The 24596-nt window shown below is 43.9% G+C and overlaps 1 protein-coding gene across 6 annotated transcripts in view; it reads right to left on the reverse strand.

Moving 5' to 3' along the window:
* The window catches only part of ezh1 (enhancer of zeste 1 polycomb repressive complex 2 subunit), a 56528-nt gene extending 33489 nt beyond the window's left edge, over nt 1-23039 (reverse strand). For 2 of the 6 annotated variants that reach the window (XM_060902079.1, XM_060902082.1), the window contains exons 1-14: nt 20547-20748; nt 14011-14161; nt 12127-12252; nt 11632-11754; nt 10822-10939; nt 9948-10157; nt 7580-7682; nt 7281-7486; nt 4089-4180; nt 3823-3985; nt 3203-3384; nt 899-990; nt 409-437; nt 160-285 (exon numbers count right to left, since the gene is read on the reverse strand). In XM_060902079.1, coding sequence (XP_060758062.1) covers nt 160-285; nt 409-437; nt 899-990; nt 3203-3384; nt 3823-3985; nt 4089-4180; nt 7281-7486; nt 7580-7682; nt 9948-10157; nt 10822-10939; nt 11632-11754; nt 12127-12252; nt 14011-14154 — 1714 coding nt within the window. In that variant the 5' untranslated portion in view covers nt 14155-14161; nt 20547-20748. Of the gene's footprint in view, nt 1-159; nt 286-408; nt 438-898; nt 991-3202; nt 3385-3822; nt 3986-4088; nt 4181-7280; nt 7487-7579; nt 7683-9947; nt 10158-10821; nt 10940-11631; nt 11755-12126; nt 12253-14010; nt 14162-20546; nt 20749-22952 lie in introns of those variants that run through there. The other 4 variants (XM_060902080.1, XM_060902084.1, XM_060902081.1 and 1 more) reach the window with 4 other exon arrangements.
* Nucleotides 23040-24596: the final 1557 nt, after the last annotated feature.

Below are 24596 nucleotides of genomic sequence, written 5' to 3' on the forward strand. Positions count from 1 at the left end.
AAAACAGAGAGAAGGTTAAAGGGAGTTCAGTGGCTTAAGGGTATTAGGTACACCTGTCCTTATCTCATCTGTCCTCATAAGAGTTTCCTCATTCCACAGAAAGAGGAGGAATAAAAGGCTCTTTGACATCAGTGTGCGTGTGTGTGTGTGTCCTCTCACACTCTTGATCACACTGGCAGAATTTCTCGCAGAAGTTCTGGGTCATCACACAGGGACACGAGCTGTCGCACGGATGCTCGGGGTGGTCACATGGCTGGTAGTTGTACACCTGATTAGACGAATTATCTAAAATAAATAAATAAATTAATTAATTAAAAAAAAGACAGCCAGACAGATGGATATTTTTCCCATAATTCCTTCCTGTTTTTAGATACGATCAATTTGCTAGCTTAAACAGGAAGCGCTCACCTTTCTTTAACTGGATCTTGGCCCATAACCTGAACAACACAGAGACGTGATCATGATTTGTTCTGGTGCGTCACATGACATCAAATATAAATCATTAAAAACATATGAAGTATTATACAGACTATAAGAAGTGTTTATCTGCACTGCAATGAATACATACAATCATTAAAACCAAAAGATCCAAAGCAAATGATTATACAATTTCACTTTAAATTTGCCTGGAAACAAAAACAGTTGTTATGGCAACCAAATGTTAATCATGCCCATCCTTAGTATGATATGCTGATATGCTGATGAAACACTGTTTATTTATGCACCTGTTTTAAACACTGAATCTGGATTATTGAAAGGTGTTTGGGGTTTTTTTCCCCTTAGAACATATTACCTCTGGCATCTGTGGAATTTAAACCCATGATCTCCTGGCATGTCCAAAAAAAATTCAATAATGTTTGTTAAAATTTGCTAATAAATGAGAATAGTCCTGTTCTACCGGTGTTTTCTTTTCTTCTTTTGGGGTGAGATGCCTCCATCTTCTAGAGGAACTCGATGAATCAGGACCTCTTTCACGGCAAACTCGTATACCTGAGAGACACACACACGTAAACAAGAGCAATGAAAGAAAAGCTCGCTAATGTTTGAGAGAATTCCTGAATAAAAGTTCATTATATCTACCAACTGTGTTTGAAGAGGTCATGTTTTCGCCTCCGTTTATTTGCTCGTTTGTTCCCAACATAACTGAAAAAGTCGTGAACGAATTTGGACGAAATTTGGAGGAAAGGTGAATCATTGGCTAAGGAACAATTGATTTGATTTTGAAGCAAATCTGAATACGTGGCTTGGCAGAGGTATGCACTCTACTGAGTTTCCTTCTAGTTCATTTGTTGATTCATCTTCACCAAGTGTTTTATCTTGGTTCATATCGTGATTGATCCAGAGCCAATTCCGGATTCACTGGGTGAGAGGCGAGAACACACCCTGGATGGATGGGACGCAGGACACCAGGACATTCTAGACAAAGCATAAAGTTGGTGCAAATTCTCAAACAAAAGAGAATGATGGAGAAAATTTCCAAACAAAAGCTAATTGATCTGCAGTAACCACTTTACCCTGGTCCTAGCGGATCTCGAGTCTATCCTGAACATTTGAAACGCACCCTGTACGAGATGCCAGTCCTTTGCAGGCAAAAACTATAGTTAGAAAGGTTAAAATTTCCCAAACAAACCCTCACCAACTATAGACAGTGTTGTAGTTGAGTCGCTAAACCTCGAGTCCGAGTCCAGTCTCGAATCCCCAGTGTTCAAGACCGAGTCAAGTCCAAGTCATTAAAGAAAATTGAGTCGAGTCCGAGTCGAGTCCACTATTGATCCGAGTCGAGTCCCAGAACAAGACTCCAACCACACCATTTGATGGTGGCTGTTGCTGCCTTTATGTGAAACCGTCTCTGCTAACCCTAACGTTCCTGCTCGACTGCCCCATTTTAGTTAAAAGGCTACAGATAAAAAGCCTCTTCATCGCTCAGCAAGCCCCGCCCACTATCAACAGGGCAAATAACCATGAGAGAGGATTAACACTAGCTAGTTCATCGCTCAGCAAGCCTCGCCCACTATCAACAGAGCAATGAACATAGTGTGTCACTTCCTTCTCTGGGTGGAGTCTTACCAAATGACGATTGAAGTTCGAGGTTGTCCCCGTCGTCTCCTCGATAGTTCTTCTACATATGGAACACATAGCAGTGCGTTTTTTCCCACTGCACGAGAAGTCTGTATAAACAAAGCGGACAATCCTAGGGGCGTTCTCTCCAGGTATTTTAGCGCCATTAATGTTAGTTTATTCCTGAACATGATGTATGAACAGGTGAATGTGAATTCCCTTGCACGAAATTAGTATAAAAATTAATGTAAATATAAATATCTTATGACAATTATGGCATGTTACAAAAAAATAAAGAAAACATCCGAGCCCTCGTCTCCAGTTTACGAGTCTGAATGCAGTTAATGCACGAGTCCGAATCATCAGTGCTCAAGTCTCATCTCGTCTCATTATCTGTAGCCGCTTTATCCTGTTCTACAGGGTCGCAGGCAAGCTGGAGCCTATCCCAGCTGACTACGGGCGAAAGGCGGGGTACACCCTGGACAAGTCGCCAGGTCATCACAGGGCTGACACATAGACACAGACAACCATTCACACTCACATTCACACCTACGGTCAATTTAGAGTCACCAGTTAACCTAACCTGCATGTCTTTGGACTGTGGAGGAAACCGGAGCACCCGGAGGAAACCCACGCGGACACGGGGAGAACATGCAAACTCCGCACAGAAAGGCCCTCGCCGGCCACGGGGCTCGAACCCGGACCTTCTTGCTGTGAGGCGACAGTGCTAACCACTACACCACCGTGCCGGCCCAAGTCAAGTCATGAGTCCTTAAAATCAGGGCATGAGTCAGACTCGAGTACTACAAGCCTGCCTGTAGATACAGGGGCAGATCAAACAGGAAGGCCACTGGAGGATGACTTCCTGTCCTTCTTGATGCACAAATGCCAGTCAAAACATATCACCCAGCTCGGTGCTTCATTCCCATAAGTTTGCTGAAGCATTCCCAGGGTGTTTTGTTTTTTTTACTCTGATGCGTAGTAAAATCTCGAAAGTGTACATTTATTACACACATTTTTGTAACATCCTGACTCACGAGAGTTACTGCTCGCGCCTGCTGCATGTGCATAACTTTGTCGCGCTCCTCCGTTCATTCACAACAGGAATATTCGCAGAACTTTTTGACATCGTATGTGTGTATACCTGTTTGCAGGTCTTGGTGCCGAGGAGGCGTGCGATGGAGCAGAAGTTGTTGTAATACGTGCCGTGCAGAACTCTGAAGAGCGACTCGTCTGCGCCGCTCCACTGCAGAGGAGACGCGCCTTCCTCCATCAGCTCCTCACCCTGCCTCAGCTTAGTGGGGCTGGGACACCGAGAGTTACCCTCTAACACACACACACACACACACACACACACACACACACACACACACACACACACACACACACACACACACACACACGTGGCATTAGTACACAGCTGCCAAACAGCTTCGATGTGGAATTTTACCCGTTGTTTTAGTTCTTTCAACTTCCTGTTAACAAAGTATTCATTAACAGAGTTCATTTAAAACTCAATGAAACAAAAATGTGAATAGTGGAGGATTTTAACAGGTTTTGTCCGTACTCTATTTTCTATTTCCGCAATAAATTACACAGATGTGAAATTAATTCATTCTCACTTAAAGCTGGTTATGTTTTGCTATTTTCCCCCCCACACACACTCAGGCACTCCAGATGTTTTCATCTGTCTAGACAGATGCTGCTTCTTAACAGTTGCCAAGCCTTTGCACAGTGTGTGTGTGTGTGTGTGTGTGTGTGTACCCGAGGAACTTGTGGTCTCATGGTCACTCTCTCCATCTTTCCTCTCCTCGGCTGAACCCGAGGGGGCAGGGCCTGTTGAGCTGGAGGGGCGTGGCTGGCGCCTGCGCCGACGAGACCTCCGTGACCTCAACATGTACTGATCGGCAAACTCTTTTGCTCCTTTCTAGATGTATTCAGAGAGAGAGAGAGAGAGAGAGAGAAAGAGGGACTGTCAGTTGATGTGGGTGGAGTTTGGGTAAAGTTTCTGAATGCTGATTGGCTTTAACCTGTAGCAGGAAGCAGTCTAATCCACAGGGCTCCGTCTCTTTCCGGATCTCTTTAGTCTTCCTCTTATAGACATTAGGGGAGGCATGGAATGCTGTGTGCGTGAACACACACACACACACACACACACACAAATACATGATCTTTACAATGTGATGTACAGGAATAGATTAGGTTTGGGTAAATGTAAGTCACAGAAAAGCAAGAAGATTAATAGACAAAAAGGGTCATGATTTTTACATAAATCACCTGAGTGAAGCTATTTGAGTGGATTGTGATCATCTTCCATACCGATTAGATTTTCATGTTTACTCTAAAACAAATGTGTATTAGATACACTGGACACACTGAGGCAAATACCCAACACACAACTACCTGGGACACAAACCGTCTGATACACAAATAAACTCCCTGATAACCAAATAAAGTCCCTGACACACAATTAAAACATCTGACCGACAAAACTCCCTGAGACACAAATAAACTCCCTGAAGCCTAAATAAACTGTCAGACACAATTAAACTCCCTCAGACACAAACAAAACATCTGACACACAAATAAATTCCCTGAAGCACAAATGAAGCATCTGAGACACAAATAAACTTCCTGATGTGCAAATAAATTCCCTGACACTCTAATAAACTCCCCGAGACAAAAATAAACCATCTGAGACACAATGAAACTCCCTGAAGCCTAAATAAACTCCCGAGGCACAAACAAAACACCTGAGACACAAACTTCCTGAAGCACAAATAAAGCAACTGAGACACAAATAAACTTCCTAACACCCAAATAAACTCCCTGACACACAATTAAAACATCTGACAGACAAAAAAAACCCAAAACAAAAACACCTCCCTGAAACCCAAATAAACTATGAGACACAAACAAAACATCTGACACACAAAACTCCTTGAAGCACAAATTATCTGAGAAACAAACTCCTTGATGCAAAATAAACTCCCTGAGACACAAACAAAACATCTGACAACCTAATAAACTCCCTGAGACAAAAATAAACCATCTGAGACACTAACAAAGCATCTGAGATACAAATAAACTCCCTGAAGCACAAATAAAGCATTTGAGACACAAATAAACTTCCTAATACCCAAATAAACTCCCTGACACACAAAACATCTGACAGACAAAAAACTCCCTAACACACAAATAAACTCCCTGAGACACAAACAAAACATCCGACAACCTAATAAACTCCCGAGACAAAAATAAACCATCTGAGACACAAATAAACTCCCTGAGACACAAACAAAACATCTGACAACCTAATAAACTCCCGAGACAAAAATAAACCATCTGAGACACAAATAAACTCCCTGAGACACAAACAAAACATCCGACAACCTAATAAACTCCCGAGACAAAAATAAACCATATGAGACACAAATAAACTCCCTGAGACACAAACAAAACATCTGACAACCTAATAAACTCCCTGAGACAAAAATAAACCATCTGAGACACAAATAAACTCCCTGAGATACAAACAAAACATCTGACAACCTAATAAACTCCCTGAGACAAAAATGAACCATCTGAGACACAAATAAACTCCCTGGGATACAAACAAAACATCTGACAACCTAATAAACTCCCTGAGACAAAAATAAACCATCTGAGACACAAATAAACTCCCTGAGATACAAACAAAACATCTGACAACCTAATAAACTCCCTGAGACAAAAATGAACCATCTGAGACACAAATAAACTCCCTGAGATACAAACAAAACATCTGAGACACAAATAAACTCCCTGAGATACAAACAAAACATCTGACAACCTAATAAACTCCCTGAGACAAAAATGAACCATCTGAGACACAAATAAACTCTCTGAGACACAAACAAAACATCTGACAACCTAATAAACTCCCTGAGACAAAAATAAACCATCTGAGACACAAACTCCCTGGGATACAAACAAAACATCTGACAACCTAATAAACTCCCTGAGACAAAAATAAACCATCTGAGACACAAACTCCCTGGGATACAAACAAAACATCTGACAACCTAATAAACTCCCTGAGACAAAAATGAACCATCTGAGACACAAATAAACTCTCTGAGACACAAACAAAACATCTGACAACCTAATAAACTCCCTGAGACAAAAATAAACCATCTGAGACACAAATAAACTCCCTGAGATACAAACAAAACATCTGACAACCTAATAAACCCTTCTGAGACAAAAATGAACCATCTGAGACACAAATAAACTCTCTGAGACAAACAAAACATCTGACAACCTAATAAACTCCCTGAGACAAAAATAAACCATCTGAGACACAAATAAACTCCCTGAGATACAAACAAAACATCTGACAACCTAATAAACTCCCTGAGACAAAAAAAAACCCCATCTGAGACACAAATAAACTCCCTGCTGAAAAAAAGTTAACGCTGGCTAAAACAGAAAGGTGTCAGCATTAACTTTTTCAGCAGTTTGTGCTACAGTAGCTCTTCTGTGGGATTGGACCATATGAGCTACCCTTCGTGCCCCATGCGAATCAATCAATGAGCCTTCAACACCCATGACCCGGTTGCCGGTTCACAGGTTGTCCTTGGGATCCCTGGACCGCTTTTGTTCGGTACTAACCACTGCATACCGGGAACACCTCACAAGATGTGCCATGTTGGAGATGTTCAGGCCCAGCCATCTCACCATCACGATTTGTCAAAGTCGCTCAGATCCTTACGCTCGCCCATTTTTCCTGTTTCCAACACATCAACTTCGAGAACTGACCGTTGTCTTGCTGCCTAATAAATCCCACCCCATGACAGGTGCCACTGTAATGAGATAATCAATGTAATTCACTTCTTCACCTGTCAGTGGTTTTAATGTTATAGCTGGTCGGTGTGCACTTGTGAAAATACATGGATGTGGAAATTCAAAAGATATAATTTAGTAGCGTTTTTCCATTTCATACTGGTGTGTAGAGTTTCGATGCAAAAATACTATTTTGAAAAGAGTCGAAATGGTTGTTTTGCTTTTTGAAGAAACGTGTGATGTTTTGCATGTTGTGTGTGTGTGTGTGTGTGTGTGTGTCCTTGGATTTTGAGTGTTTGACAAAGTGAGCCATAGTTTCAAACACTGTTGAAGCATTAGTTACGGGGAAAAAAAAAAAAAAAAGAGCTGTACTAAATAACATTGTTAAATCCTTTTACTACGATGCTGTGTGTCTGCTTGACAAGTGCCAGTGGTCTCACGGTGAAGGAAGCAATCGTATTTGAAGCAGCGGCGGCAGAAGAGCGTATGGAAAGAGTGCAGACTCTGTTCTCGCTGCACGGACTTGGCGAAGGGGCCGTCCATGTTGGGGGTGCAGAGAGGAGGAAGCTTCACCGCACTCGCAGGCTCCAGCAGGTCTTTATACCTGACAGAAAGTCAGACACAAACAACGTGGCTCTTATATTTTTTAGTGGGTAACAGGCTCAGGACAGATAAAGATACAGATAAATGTGCTTACTTCTCCTTGAGCTCCTCCATCGTGCCTTTATAAGGGAACATGGACGCGATGGCAGTGAAGATCTTGTCGTGAGGGATTTTCTTACTGACAGACAGCTCACTGCCTAGAGGAGCAGAAGTGCAAAAACTTTACTCGTTTATCTTCAGTAAGTGCTTCATCCTGGCCACGATCACGGTGGATCATGATGGAGATGAGACTATCCCGGGAATACTGGGGGTGAGGTGGGAATACAAACTGGATGGGGTGCCAGGGCAACGTGCACACACGCTTTCACTCTATAGGAAATTTATCTTCACCCAGCCACTTTGGGACGTGTGAGGAAACCTTCAAGGACATGTGGAGAATATGCGACAGGAGACAGAGACGGAGTGAGCTCAGAGAAACTTGGAACTGCCCGGTGTGTCATCGCACCGCTCGGTACACCTCAAACAATAATCAACGAAAATCAGTCGCATCTGATAGATAGATAGATAGATAGATAGATAGATAGATAGATAGATAGATAGATAGATAGATAACCGTTCAAAAGTTTGGGGTCACTTTGAAATGTCCTTATTTTTGAAAGAAAAGCACTGTTCTTTTCAATGAAGCTCACTTTAAGCTAATCAGAAATGCACTCTATACATTGCTAATGTGGTAAATGACTATTCTAGCTGCAAATGTCTGGTTTTCGGTGCAATATCTCCATAGGTGTATAGAGGCCCATTTCCAGCAACTCTCACTCCAGTGTTCTAATGGTACAATGTGTTTGCTCATTGCCTCAGAAGGCTAATGGATGATTAGAAAACCCTTGTACAATCATGTTAGCACAGCTGAAAACAGTTGAGCTCTTTAGAGAAGCTATAAAACTGACCTTCCTTTGAGCAGATTGAGTTTCTGGAGCATCACATTTGTGGGGTCGATTAAATGCTCAAAATGGCCAGAAAAATGTCTTGACTATATTTTCTATTCATTTTACAACTTCATCTCTAGCCGTTTTATCCTGTTCTACAGGGTCGCAGGCAAGCTGGAGCCTATCCCAGCTGACTACGGGCGAAAGGCGGGGTACACCCTGGACAAGTCGCCAGGTCATTACAGGGCTGACACATAGACACAGACAACCATTCACACTCACATTCACACCTACGCTCAATTTAGAGTCACCAGTTAACCTAACCTGCATGTCTTTGGACTGTGGGGGAAACCGGAGCACCCGGAGGAAACCCACGCGGACACGGGGAGAACATGCAAACTCCACACAGAAAGGCCCTCGCCGGCCACGGGGCTCGAACCCGGACCTTCTTGCTGTGAGGCGACAGCGCTAACCACTACACCACCGTGCCGCCCCATTTTACAACTTCTCATCTCATCTCATTATCTGTAGCCGCTTTATCCTTCTACAGGGTCGCAGGCAAGCTGGAGCCTATCCCAGCTGACTACCGGCGAAAGGCGGGGTACACCCTGGACAAGTCGCCAGGTCATCACAGGGCTGACACATAGACACAGACAACCATTCACACTCGCATTCACACCTACGGTCAATTTAGAGTCACCAGTTAACCTAACCTGCATGTCTTTGGACTGTGGGGGAAACCGGAGCACCCGGAGGAAACCCACGCGGACACGGGGAGAACATGCAAACTCCGCACAGAAAGGCCCTCGCCGGCCACGGGGCTCGAACCCGGACCTTCTTGCTGTGAGGCGACAGCGCTAACCACTACACCACCGTGCCACCCCATTTTACAACTTATGGTGGTAAATAAAAGTGTGACTTTTCATGGAAAACACAAAATTGTCTGGGTGACCCCAAACTTTTGAACGGTAGTGTAGATAGATAGATAGATAGATAGATAGATAGATAGATAGATAGATAGATAGATAGATAGATAGATAGATAGGTGTGTGTGTAGTGTAGTGATGGTCAGTATAACCCAATACTGCAAAGACAAACAGGTTTATCTTGATTTAACAGGGAACAGAGTCATTCACATCAAACACACACACATTCACTGACACACAAATCCCTTTACACACACACACGCAAACAAATCCCTTCACACACACACACACACACACACACACACACACACACACACACACACACACACACACACAAATCCCTTCACACACACACAAATACCTTTACACACACAAAATCCAGATACTTACCCTTTCAATGACTCACACAAACACACTCCAAACACCCACACACTTCAAGGGCCAACACACACACCTCACTTTCTTCCACGCTAACACCCATTCGCATTCATGGTACATTCACACACACGATATGCATTCTCAGTCCTATTATTTCAGTGTGTTATGCAAATGGTGTATAACCCCCCCGCCCCGCCCCGCCCCCCAGCTGTAAGTCAGTCACTTATCTCACCCTCAGTGACTCTCCTGCGCTTCCTCTTAAAGGCCAGAGATCCAGCCTTGTTCTCAGCCGAACTCTCTCCTGTGCTCTTCCTCAGGCATCGCTCCTGCTCTCCATCCTCCTCCTCCTCCTCCGTGCTCTCCTCCTCCTCATCCTGATCCGAATACTGACTCAGAGCCTCCACAAGCTCCTTAAAGATCTCGTCGTTGATGAAGCCTCTGTCTGTGTCACACATACATGTACACACACGCACGCACGCACACACACACACCTCACTCATGATCGGTTACTTGGACGTTTATAGGATTTATAAATAATTATCACTGTATCCAGCAGATAAACATGAGCTTTGAGAACTGATCCAAACAGGGTCCATTTTGTGCTAATTTTGTTCCTTGGTCAGAACTGTGAGCTGAAACGTCAGCTATCACTGATATACTGAGCTAATGTTACCGATTTAGGTCACTAATTACTTACTGTGTGGGGAAAAAAACCCTTGTATTTCCTGCTTTCTTCACTTTTTAGCTGTTACTTCCTTCATTTGTTCACCTCCACTGACTGAGCAACTTAACAACCCCGTCAGATTACGACCCAAAAACTGCGTGGCTCTGCCCACTAATCAGAGGGTTTGAGAAGCTCTTTAGCAGAAATATATAATTAAGTTCATTTTCACAGCTTTGGCTTTTGCTAAACAACTCGGCTCATCCGAGTCAGATTAACACACACACACACTTCAAGCGTAATCCACTGCTAACACACTTTAGCCTTTTAAACACCTCCGCTGAAAACACTGGATGATAAACGATTGAATTGTGTCTCAATGTGGAACTGAAAAAGTTGTGCATTTGTTCACATTTTATGAAGAACTACAGGTGTGTGTGTTTACCTCTATCCCCATGGACCCCATCATAGTTATCTATGAGCTCCTCAAGAAAAGCTTCATCCTGCTCCAGTACCTCGTCTCCCATATAAGGGATGTTGTGCAGAAATGTTTCATCCTCCACCTGAGAGAGAGAGAGAGAGAGAGAGAGAGAGAGAGATGGAACGAGGGAGGTTTGTATAATATGCCTGCATATCACAATGAAATAAGAGGACTGAGAATGCGCATCATGCGTGTGTGTGTGTGTGTGTGTGTGTGTGTGTGTGTGTGTGTGTGTGTGTGTGTGTGTAAAAAAGGGATTTATGTATGTGTATGAACATCATGAAAGTGAATGTGTGTATAAAAGGATTTATGTGCATCACTGTGTGTGTGTGTGTGTGTGTGTGTGTGTGTGTGTATATTTTGGCCCTTGAAGTGTGTGGGTGTTTGGAGTGTGTAAATGTGTTTGTGTGACTCATGTAAAACGGTAAGTATCTGGATTGTGTGTGTGTGTGTGTGTGTGTGTGTGTGTGTGTATAAAGGGATTTGTGTGTGTCAGTGAATGTGTCAGTGTGTGTCTGTTTTTAAAAAAAAGCTCCTTCTTTATCCGAGAGCTGACCTATTTTCACACACGACCATCTCATCTCATCTTTCACTCACTCTCTCTCTCACACACACACACACACACACACACACACACACACACACACACACACACACACACACGCAATCCCTGTTACTCTCTTTCTAAATTTTAGCTGACCAGGTTGCAACTGTAAAGATGTGTGTGTGTGTGTGTGTGTGTGTGTGTGTAAGATCACATGACACATGCGGTACCATGAAGTTCTGCTGCAAGGGGGACCAGGAGTACATGAATGGTATCCCAGCAACCGTTGTCAGGGGTCTCATGGCAACTGCCTGGCTGGGGAATGAGGGAAAGTCGAACTCCACCATGCACTGCTGTGGGGACGGAGTGGACACACACACACACACACACACACACACACACACACACACACACACACACACGTTCCTTAGTGGTAGCAGAATTTCAAGCCAACTGTATCCAGTGACTGAGAGAATGGAAAAGTTATTTGTCACATGATCACATTATGGGATGTAAAGAGAGGTTTTTTTTTTTAACAAAAACAGAGTTTAGATTCAGGATGTTTATCATCGGCATGACCTCAGACACTCTCGCACGCCACCACCAGGTGTCGCTCTCTGGTATTACCAAATGGTTTGGTGCTCTGGCCATGTACAGATGTAAATATCAGGAACAGGTGAATAATTTCTGATAAATGCGTTTGTGTCTGGTAGGTTTTCGTTCACCTTCTTACTGGCCAGCGAGCCACTCGGTGTGGATAGAGGGATGGACTGGATCCTGAGCTTAGACCACTCCTCGTTTAACAGGTCGGTCCTTCCCTCAATCTTACGCCTGTTTGACAGGAACAGAGCCTGTAACACACACACACACACACACACACACACACACACACACACACACACACACACACCTAATGATCTGGTGTTCACTCGGACAAACCATTTCCCCTTTTCAAGTCAAAGACTCTAAGCCATGCAGCTTATGGACTAAATGAGCAAGTGATGACTGATAAAGCAAAATAACAGCTAAGACATGACTGATTACTGAGAGAGAGAGAGAGAGAGAGAGAGAGAGAGAGAGAGAGAGAGAGAGAGAATACAGACAAAGCACCAAGTATCAGGGAAAACATCTATGCTGGGTTTCCCGGAAGCCTCTTAAGGCTGAGAGCGTCTTTAATTGCCTCTTAAGATCCATCGTTAAGCTAATGTAGTTTTCCCGAACCATGACGCTGCCAAAGTAGTACTTTAGTTCACTCTTAACTTATGATGGATCTCAATCACGCTTTCATTTTTTCATTTACTTAAAGCTAGATGACCTTTCGATTTCATAAAATCGGTGAAATTTAGTTCCCTCTGAAATTTGGTCATTTTGATAGATGTTCATTTCTGTAATATCTGACAAAAAATATCAGGTCATTCTGTAGCTGGGAAGTTATTTAATTTGAGGGGATTAAAGCAAATAATGTGCATGAAATCGCTCGCTTCGCACAGTCGAGCAGACAGAGGAAGTCCGTGTGTGTGCGCATGCGCAGGTTTCCCTTTGAGCGTGCACTGACAGTTCCATCATTCTGTTGCTAAACGAACAGCTGATCACACCGAGGTGCTCGCTGAGCGCCGATATTTATTAGTTCGGTCCTGCGTTTCCTTTCCTTCGTATATAACATAACGTCTTTTCTTCTCGCTTTCTTTCCGTTACTGTAGTCGGTCTTTCACGTTTCATTCGCACACTCACGCCCTCCATTTTTCTCTCCCGTTTCAAATTTGTATCCCACAATGCTTTGCGTGAACGGGGAAAACCCACCACGTGATGCATGATGTAGTATCTTGAATTGCATCACGGTGAAGCAGGAAAAAATAGCGGAGAATTTAAAGCCACGTGGCCTTAAACTCATTAATTGTTCTATTTAAAAAAAAAACAAACAAACAAAAAACCAAATAAAATTGGAAGTCTGTGATTTGAATTCAGTAGCTAAACAAAAATAATTGAGTGTCGGGGAAAATTCTTTTCATGACCTACACTTGAAAAATCTGAAAGGCGGTCTAACTTTAATTATTTAGTTTATTATTTGCTCATTCTTTTGTGTGAACGTTTGTTCATTTAGTTAAAAAACACGCTTGGAATTAAAAAAAAAAAAAAAAGTTCTTGTCCAAAAAATTTAAAATAGTTTCAATTATTAATTACCACATAGTGGATGTAATGCTTAACAACAATACAATATATTTTAATACTTTATATTGCTTTCGTTTTTTTTTTTGGTTAAAAACGAACGCCACTGACGTCATCGACTGGATTTAGCAACTACTAATGCCTTTAACACTGACAATACGAACGCCTTTAGCAGCTACTAATGCCTATATCGAGGACTTGCGCTGCAAAGGTGCTCTTAGCAAAGCTGCTCTTCAGACTCCTTCTTACGAGCAAGTTTGGGAAAACCACGTACAGGGACAACGTTTGTTGCTTACGAGCATCTTTAAACTCGCTCTTTAGCCCTAAAGTGCAACGTTATCAGGAAGCCTACCCCAGCTCTATTCAAAGGAACTCCCTCAGTAAGGATCCTGAGAGTATGAGGTACTGACTGTGTGTGTATACGCCTGCGTACTCATCCTCACCTTCACCTCCTCGGCCTTGCGGAAGCGCTTCAGCTGCCTCAGCCTCATGTACTCGGACTTGACCCTCTTCCTCCACTTCATCAGGCTGCCCGGGGCTTTAGTGGGACAGAAGCGAGCAGCAGACGCCTCCTCCATCACCTCCATCCTCCACCTAAAACACAGGAGGACACACTCAACACGCGTGTTCAAATACGTTTTATCATTATTAGCCTGTTTCTCTGATCACTTGGAATAAGAAATGCTTCAGGAATAACAATCCGAATGGCTCGAATAAATAGCTGAATTATAATTGTACACATTTATCTTCTTTTCCTTTCAGCTGCTCCCGGTAGGGGTCGCCACAGCCGATCATCATATTTGATTTGGCGTAGGTTTTTACACTGGATGCCCTTCCTGACGCAACCGTCCCCAGTCTATCCGGGCTTGGGACCAGCACTAAGTACGCACCGGCTTGTGCAACCCCGTTGTCTGGGTATTTTAACTAGTCTACATGTCTTTGGAGGAAACCCACACAGACACGAGGAGAACATACGAACTCCAGACAGAAACCATTACACCACAGCGTCATCCTTATCGTCCATGTTTATATCACGATCCTAATATTTGTATAGTTTGATTATTACTCAGAACATCCGAATAATCTGCGCAAGGCATTTACAGTGTTTATTCATTCATCGTTAGTACCTGCCTGGTCAGGGGAGGGGGTGGTAGTGATTTAAATGATGTGAATCGTTTGTGTATATTTTGGGAAGTAAAACCAAGGGAACTAAATTCGTCAGAAAATATTGTCAGAATATTGACAGTATTGACAGACAGTGCTGTCATCACTGATGCAATCCTAGAGGTCAACTGATTATCAGCCCAACTGATAACCGGAGCTGATATTCAGCAGTTTGTGAGATTACCAGAATTGGAATTTGAACCTGTGTCCTTGTTGATACAAGAGTCGTCAGGAGAGGACGTATCCCCCCCCTCGGCCCCTACATGAAACGTTCTTGAGTTGAACTGGTTGGCATGGAAATACGGAAAAAATAAAAAAAATCACAGAAATCTCAAAATATAAAAAGGCACAATTCATCTAGTCACTTTACATGAGTGTCAGGTTTTGTGAAAAAAATTGCGAATAGTTTTCGAATTAGGCGGCACGGTGGTGTAGTGGTTAGCGCTGTCGCCTCACAGCAAGAAGGTCCTGGGTTCGAGCCCCGGGGCTGGCGAGGGCCTTTCTGTGCGGAGATTGCATGTTCTCCCCGTGCTCGCGTGGGTTTCCTCCGGGTGCTCCGGTTTCCCCCACAGTCCAAAGACATGCAGGTTAGGTTAACTGGTGACTCTAAATTGACCGTAGGTGTGAATGTGAGTGTGAATGGTTGTCTGTGTCTATGTGTCAGCCCTGTGATGACCTGGTGACTTGTCCAGGGTGTACCCCGCCTTTCGCCCGTAGTCAGCTGGGATAGGCTCCAGCTTGCCTGCGACCCTGTAGAAGGATAAAGCGGCTAGAGATCATGAGATGAGATGAGTTTTCGAATTATGCTCTAGAAAATAAAATGTTTACAGACAGACAGAGCGATAGTTATATCCCACCGCATTATATGCTGGGGGGATAAAGAGGGATTTTTTTTGTATGTATCAGGGTTCTCCAGAAAATCTAAACTAGACGACTTTTAAAAATAAAATAAATAAATAAAAAATAATAATAGTAGGCAGCTCTGTAATTTGCGGCAGCAAAATTTTTAAATGCGCATGCCTTCTGGTGCGTTCTCAGCTAATAAATTACTAACCATTTCCCTGTAAAATACTTGCAAAATATATGCATGAAATTTCCCTCCAGGTGTGCGAGAGCTCGTCTTTCTCAGTTCCCCTCTGTAGTACGCTGTCTGGCTCTGTAACATAACTACATACACTCCGGCGTGGTCACGTGGTCCGGCTCAGCCAATCAGAGTGCGAGAACTGATCGACAACTATGGTGTTACTTCCGGTCATGCTTGACCCGAATCAAAGACAATTTCATGGTGGAATAATTGAATTTGAAGCAAATTATGGGCAATGGAGACAATATGAACACTGAAAGGCAAGCTTTTATTTTTTTTCTGGGATTGAGTAGCCGGCGCAGACCGTCTGTCAGGCGGCGGAGAAAACCGCCAGTCGCCGGCGCTTGTCGACACCTCTGTGTATGCACATATCTGATGCAACCATGATTAAAAAAAACAAAAAAATCCCCAAACACTTCTGTAGTCTGTCTCTATGTCCCGCCCACAGGGTTATTGGATCGGTAGAAATGTGGACCATGTGTCGAATCCAATCAAACATACTTTTTGGTTTTTGTGAAAAGTGCTGGAATGAAGCAGCTCCTGTGTTCGCTTGTGCACTGAGAGGAAAGGTAAGAACATGTCGAGATTGAACAACGGAGTTGGCAAAAAGCACACTGTATAATTTCATTCACTCACTCGCACACACGTCTTGAGATGACAGCTGTTGTCAGTATACTTTTCGCAGTTTTTGTTCAAAGTACTTAACTTTAAAAAAATTTTAAAATAAATTAATAATAATAATAATAATAATAATAGGGTGGCACGGTGGTGTAGTGGTTAGCGCTGTTGCCTCACAACAAGAAGGTCCGGGTTCAAGCCCCGTGGCTGGCGAGGGCCTTTCTGTGCGGAGTTTGCATGTTCTCCCCGTGTCTGCATGGGTTTCCTCCGGGTGCTCCGGTTTCCCCCACAGTCCAAAGACATGCAGGTTAGGTTAACTGGTGACTCTAAATTGACCGTAGGTGTGAATGTGAGTGTGAATGGTTGTCTGTGTCTATGTGTCAGCCCTGTGATGACCTGGCGACTTGTCCAGGGTGTACCCCGCCTTTCGCCCGTAGTCAGCTGGGATAGGCTCCAGCTTGCCTGCGACCCTGTAGAACAGGATAAAGCGGCTACAGATAATGAGATGAGATAATAATAAATAATACATAGGGCCAAATTACTCAATTCTGATTGGTCAATCAAGGAGGGCTTTTTTCCTTAACACGGGGCTGTATTTCTGAAATGCTATTGGTTAGTTCGTTGCTTGGTTACGGTTACAAAAATGTGCAAATTTTGTCAACAAAACGGCTTTTGTAAAGAAGTTCCAATAAAATTTTGTAAACCACTTTCAAAACCCTCGTGTCGTGTCACCATGCCATGATGAAAGACGCTTTAGAAACTGATTCAAACGTGCAAGATCGTCTCGCGCCCTGATTGGTTCAGAAAACGTGAATGACAAATGTTGTGAACTTGAATGGCTTCCGAAGTATGAATTTGGCCGTATATATTATAAACACTGTGATGACCTGGCGACTTGTCCAGGGTGTACCCCGCCTTTTGCCCGTAGTCAGCTGGGATAGGCTCCAGCTTGCCTGCGACCCTGTAGAAGGATAAAGCGGCTAGAGATAATGAGATGAGATGAGATTTTATAAACAAGTAATCGTATGGTTCCTCGTAAAATTAAGGATCAATTTTACTCGTGATTTCAAAGTTTTGAAATTTTCAAAACTTCGAAATCACTCGTGAAATTAATCTTTAATTTTACTCGGCCCCATACGATTACCTATACTAATAATACTCCAATTTTAAACATTATGTTCATTTAATGGCCAGTAGGTGGTGAGTAAGAACCGAATTCTTGTAAATTTCTTGCAAAATACAAACATCAAATTTACGGTAAATGAATATTGGCTCTGAATATCGATTATGTTACTTGATTACTAATAATCAGTATCGGTCCAAAAACATATCCGTCAACCCCTAAGCTCTATCGCTGTTTTTCATATGTAATAATACTAAAACATGGGCGGCACGGTGGTGTAGTGGTTAGCGCTGTCGCCTCACAGCAAGAAGGTCCGGGTTCGAGCCCCGTGGCCGGCGAGGGCCTTTCTGTGTGGAGTTTGCATGTTCTCCCCGTGTCCGCGTGGGTTTCCTCCGGGTGCTCCGGTTTCCCCCACAGTCCAAAGACATGCAGGTTAGGTTAACTGGTGACTCTAAATTGACCGTAGGTGTGAATGTGAGTGTGAATGGTTGTCTGTGTCTATTGGCCCTTTTCGACTACCCTTTTTCAGCTCACTTCAGCTCGCTTCAGCTCACTTCAGCCCGACACGGCTCGCGTTTCGACTACCAAAAACCAGCACGACTCAGCTCGCTTCAGCCCTGCTTAGCCCCTAAAACTCGCACCGTTTTGGAGTGGGGCTGAAGCGAGCCAAAGCGAGCTGAGTGAGGTTGGGGGCGTGAGCAGACACTCCCCTGTGCACTGATTGGTGAGGAGGAGTGTCCTCACATGCCCACACACGCCCCGCGATCTGTAAACACCGCAAACCCGGAAGAAGAAGAATTACGAGAATTTCTGGAGCCTTATGCGCCTCGCCTCATCTATATGCTCTTGCCAGTATCTGTCCGCGTTGTCGGTGACAACAAGCCACAGCACCAAGACCAGCAACACTAACGACTCCATGTCCTCCATGTTTATTGTTTACTATTCGGGTCGTGAGACTACCGCTTAAAAGCTCACTGATGTCACTGTTTGCGCTGCTTAACGACATCACCTGACGTCCACCCACTTTCGCTAACTCCACCCAATGTGTCCACCCACTTCCAGCCAGCACGGTTCAGCGCGGTTGTAGTCGAAATGCAACTCCAACAGCCCCACTCAGCCCGACTCAGCACGGCACGGCTCAGCCCAACTCAGCCGCGTTTGTAGTGGAAAAGCGGCATATGTGTCGGCCCTGTGATGACCTGGCGACTTGTCCAGGGTGTACCCCGCCTTTCGCCCGTAGTCAGCTGAGATAGGCTCCAGCTTTCCTGCGACCCTGTAGAAGGATAAAGCGGCTACAGATAATGAGATGAGATATTATAAACAAGTAATCGTATGGTTCCTCGTAAAATTAAGGATCAATTTTACTCGTGATTTCAAAGTTTTGAAATTTTCAAAACTTCGAAATCACTCCTTAATTTTACTTGGCCCCATACGATTACCTATACTAATAATACTCCAATTTAAAACATTATGTTCATTTAATGGCCAGTAGGTGGTGAGTAAGAACCGAATTCTTGTAAATTTCTTGCAAAATACAAACATCAAATTTACGATAAATGAATATTGGCTCTGAATATCGATTATGTGTACTTGATTACTAATAATCAGTATCGGTCCAAAAACATATCAGTCAACCCCTAAGCTCTATTGCTGTTTTTCATATGTAATAATACTAAAATATGGGCGGCACGGTGGTGTAGTAGTTAGCACGGTTGCCTCACAGCAAGAAGGGCCTGGGTTCGAATCCAGTGGCTGGTGACGGCCTTTCTGTGTGGAGTTTGCATGTTCTCCCCGTGTCCGTGTGGGTTTCCTCCGGGTGCTCCGGTTTCCCCCACAGTCCAAAGACATGCGGTTAGGTTAATATGGGACGGCCTTGGGCTGAGGTGCCCTTGAGCGAGGCACCGAACTCCCAACTGCTCCCCGGGCGCTGTTAGCATGGCTGCCCACTGCTCCGGGTATGTGTGTGTGTTCACTGCTTCAGATGGGTTAAATGCAGAGAGGAAATTTCACAAGTGTGTGATGAATAAAAGTTATGCTTTCTTTCTAGATACAAATACAGATAAAGAGACTGGCACTGTGTTACATCCCTAAGGGGCTGGCTCTGTGTGTGTGTTAGGAGGATTTCCACTTTTTAGTTCTGAGGGATTTTTTGTTTTCACAGTATTTTTACAGATGTTGAGTCATCTTCTGATGATGCAGAGATGATAAAAAATCCCAGCAGAAACTTTTCCAGCTTTTCAGCAGCTTTCCCGCACTAGCAATGAGTCACCGACACACACACACACAGAGACAGAGGGGCCTCACAAATCCCACACATGACTCAAACTTTGTCACTGAACAGCATGCATGATTGGCTGATTCCCTGGAGCGTGTTCTCGCGCGCCCCCTGCTGGCCGCAAAACAGAACTGCCGTTCACCATTTTTAAAAGGATTTAAATCCCTTCCTCGTTTTCTCGTCATTTCCGGAAATAAACAGCCGTTTTAAACGCAGTCTCTGGTGAACCGCAGTGGCGGTGTTTTCTGTAACTCTGAACCGGGCGCCGGTGAGGCTGAAATCGGTAACGGAGGGCGTCATCCAGGGCCGCGCGTGACACGCTGTCTGCGAGAGGAGCACGCGCTGCTCGCTTCAAGTGGGCGTGTCCACTGTGCTCGCGTGAGGCCATAGCAAAACGACACGCAGAAGTGCGTAGATGCCACTTTAGCGCATTTCGCAGTGTTTCGCGTCTCCGCACAAGCACCGGAGCGGAATAAATGTGGAGGGGGAAATTTACGGGGCATAAAAGATCAAAGAAAGAGGCTCGAGGCTTCCATATCGGGGGCGCGTGCGTGAAGCGCTGGCTGCGCGCGGACTGGCGTTCGGCTCAAAATACTTCATCAACATCACAACTCCGCTCACAGCGAGCGCGAGCACACAGGAACGCAGCAAAAAGCACGCGCGCGTGCAGATTCACCGTCGCAGTTACACGCACGCACGCGCCGATCCCACCTACCTTCAGTCCAGCGGCTCACGCGCAGAACTCCGCGATCCCCCGCTCCGGAAAAGAGCAGTAACGGCGTCCCGGCACCGAAAACACACAGAGCTCGCCCACGGAAACCTTCCGGTACTGCTGAGTGCGCGCGACAACTCCTCGGGCCTCCGCGAGCATGCCGAGGCTGTTAGTTACACAATTTGGAGCTGCGCACTTCGCCTGAGTCGGACCGAGCTCGGGGGTGACGTGTTGATTAGCAACGTCGAAGAGCGCGGAGGGATAAAAACACCCCCTACAGTACCGAATACTACACAGCCTGATTAAATACTACACACTCATTAAATACCACACAGCATGATTAAATACTACACACTCATTAAATACCACACAGCATGATTAAATACTACACACTCATTAAATACCTGATTAAATACTACACTCATTAAATACCACACAGCATGATTAAATACTACACACTCATTAAATACCACACAGCATGATTAAATACTACACACTCATTAAATACCTGATTAAATACTACACACTCATTAAATACCACACAGCCTGATTAAATACTACACACTCATTAAATACCACACAGCCTGATTAAATACTACACACTAATTAAATACCACGCAGCCTGATTAAATACTACACAACCTCCTTAGATACCACACAACCTCATTAAAATACTACACAACCTCATTAAATACCACACAGTGTGATTAAACACCATGCAACCTCATTAAATACCACACAGCCTGAGTACAACATACTATGCAACCTCATTAAATACTATGAAGCCTCATTAAATATTACACAACCTCATTAAATACCATACAGCCTGAGTACAACATACTATGCAACCTCATTAAATACCACACAACCTGGTTAAATATTATACAACCTCATTACATACCACACAACCTCGTTAAATACCACACAACACAATTAAACACCACACAACCTCATTAAATACTACACAAAATAATTAAATACTACACAGCCTGGTTAAATACCACACAACCTCATTAAATGCCACACAGCCTGAGTACAACATACTATACAACCTCATTAAATACCACGCAGCCTGAGTACAACATACTGTGCAACCTCATTAAATACCACACAACCTGGTTAAATATTAGACAACCTCATTAAATACCATATAACCTCATTAAATATTAGACAACCTCATTAAATACCACACAGCATGATTAAATACTACACAACCTCATTAAATACTACACAACCTGATTAAATAACACACAGCCTAGTTAAATATTACACAACTTCATTAAATACCACACAACCTCATCAAATACCACACAGCCTGATTTAATATTACACAACCTAATTTAATACCACACAACCTCATTAAATATCATACAACCTGGTTAAATATTACACAACCTGGTTAAATGCCACACAACCTCATTAAATACCACACAACCTCATTAAATAAGACACAACCTCATTAAATACCACAAAGCATGATTAAATACCATACAACCTCATTAAATACCACAAAGCATGATTACATACCAAACAACCTCATTAAATACTACACAGCCTCAATAAATACCAAACAACATCATTAAATACTACATAGCCTCAATAAATACCAAACAACCTAATTAAATACTACACAGCCTCAATAAATACCAAACAACCTCATTAGATACCATACAGCATGATTACATTCTAGACAGCATGATTAAATACCACACAACCTCATTAAATACTACACAAAATAATTAAATACTACACAGCCTGATTAAATACCACACAACCTCATTAAATACTACGCAGCATGATTAAATACTACACAACCCCATTAAATACCACACAACCTCATTAAATACCACAACGCATGAGTCAATACTACACAACCTCATTAACTACTACACAGCCGCAATAAATACCAAGCAACCTCATTAAATGCTACACAGCCTAAAAAACCCCAAACAACCTCATTAAATACTACACAGCCTCAATAAATACCACACAACCTCATTAAATACTACACAGCATGATTAAATACTACACAACCTCATTAAATACCACATAGAATGATTAAATACTACACAACCTCATTAAATACCACATAACATGATTAAATACTACACAACCTCCTTAGATACCACACAACCTCATTAAATATTACACAACCTCATTAAATACTACATAGCTTGATTAAATACTACAAAACTTCAATAAATACAACATTTGTTTTTTTGTTTGTTTATTCCTCTCCCCCGTCCGATTTATTCCCCCCGCAGTGTCTTGGACATTAAGAGGTTAATTAAAGGTGATTTTGTGCCATAACTTTTGAGTCTCGGACCAGCAGCACGCGCACCTACCTGGCCACTGTTTCCTGTAACCGTTACTCAGACAACCGAATAACAAACCCCGAGCTGTGTTCACCTGTTTCTCTGCGTGCTCAGCTGCGGTGTCCTGTTTACACTCTGCACTCAGCTGATGGCTAGTAAGCTGCGCACTGACTCGCCGTCTGTCTCGCGGCACTGAAGGGAAAACAGTGATGACGTCAAAGTAAGTTCCGATTACAGAGGTTTAACTGTACCCAAGTGCTCGCGCCCATAATCGGTTAACACACTATGCACTACTCCTGAGTGCACTAGCTAGTGGACCAGTGGACGGAATGGGACACGAGGCTCCGAGTTCAGGCATTTTCTCAGACGCTCCGTCCGGGCAGCGCGTGCTGTTTGCTTCTCTCGCTCGAGACAGAGGGCGCGAGCGCTGGGGAACTGCCCCGTTGATGACTCACGGCGAGCGCGAGAGCGCCGCTGGAATGACGTAGAGTCTGTCTGAGCATCCAAGTTTGGACTTAGAGGCATTCATTCATTCATTGAAAACTTGGCTGCACATTATTATGCACAACCTAGGTTCTTGGGCGGCACGGTGGTGTAGTGGTTAGCGCTGTTGCCTCACAGCAAGAAGGTCCTGGGTTCGAGCCCCGGGGCCGGCGAGGGCCTTTCTGTGTGGAGTTTGCATGTTCTCCCCGTGTCCGCGTGGGTTTCCTCCGGGTGCTCCGGTTTCCCCCACAGTCCAAAGACATGCAGGTTAGGTTAACTGGTGACTCTAAATTGAGCGTAGGTGTGAATGTGAGTGTGAATGGTTGTCTGTGTCTATGTGTCAGCCCTGTGATGACCTGGCGACTTGTCCAGGGTGTACCCCGCCTTTCGCCCGTAGTCAGCTGGGATGGGCTCCAGCTTGCCTGCGACCCTGTAGAAGGATAAAGCGGCTAGAGATAATGAGATGAGATGAGATGAGAACCTAGGTTCTTGGATCATGGACTCTGGGAAAGACTTCCTCATGAGGAAAGCTCAAGCTTGGGAAGCTTGTAATAAAATGGACAGCTCCAACCTGCCAAACTCATTGTCCACCAATCCTAATGTACAGCTCAGAGGCTTGGACCCTCATTGCATGCCTCCATAAACACCTCGACGGTTGCTATACCAACTTGCTCTGCGGGGTTCAGGGTTTGTCCTGGAGGTCCCACCTCACCTTCTCACCTTGGACCAAACTTACAGTCCCCTGCTGAGGCTAAGCACTTACCTGAGCCAGCACATTTTGCATGCCACTGCTTCCATGCCAAGGAGGAGCTACTTTCCAAGCTCTGGAAATTAGCCAGTAGGGGTCGCCTTACCTATCCCCAGGTGGCTGTGAGGGACACTGAGATCAAGCTCACGGAACATGAGAGACCCGGACTGCTGGCAGAACCTTGTGCGTAGTCTCTCGCCCAAGGCCACACAATGATGATGATGATGATGCATATCTTGACACCCTGAACTTCGCACACATTAGAAAACCACAGTAGATATATTACATTTATACACATCGTTTATGAAGAACACCTGTATCTACACTTGCACATTCGTGCAATTATCCAATCCGCCAATCATGGGGCATCAGAATGGAGAAAAATGTCATCTCAGTTGCATGGTTGTTGTTGCTGCCAGATGGGATGGCAACCATCCAGTAAGCAGGACGTTCTACAGGCAGAAACACCTTCTTGATGAAAGAAGTGAGAAAAAAAATGGTCTGACT

This window comes from Neoarius graeffei, chromosome 20 (assembly GCF_027579695.1).
Source record: "Neoarius graeffei isolate fNeoGra1 chromosome 20, fNeoGra1.pri, whole genome shotgun sequence".
Lineage (NCBI taxonomy): Eukaryota > Metazoa > Chordata > Actinopteri > Siluriformes > Ariidae > Neoarius > Neoarius graeffei.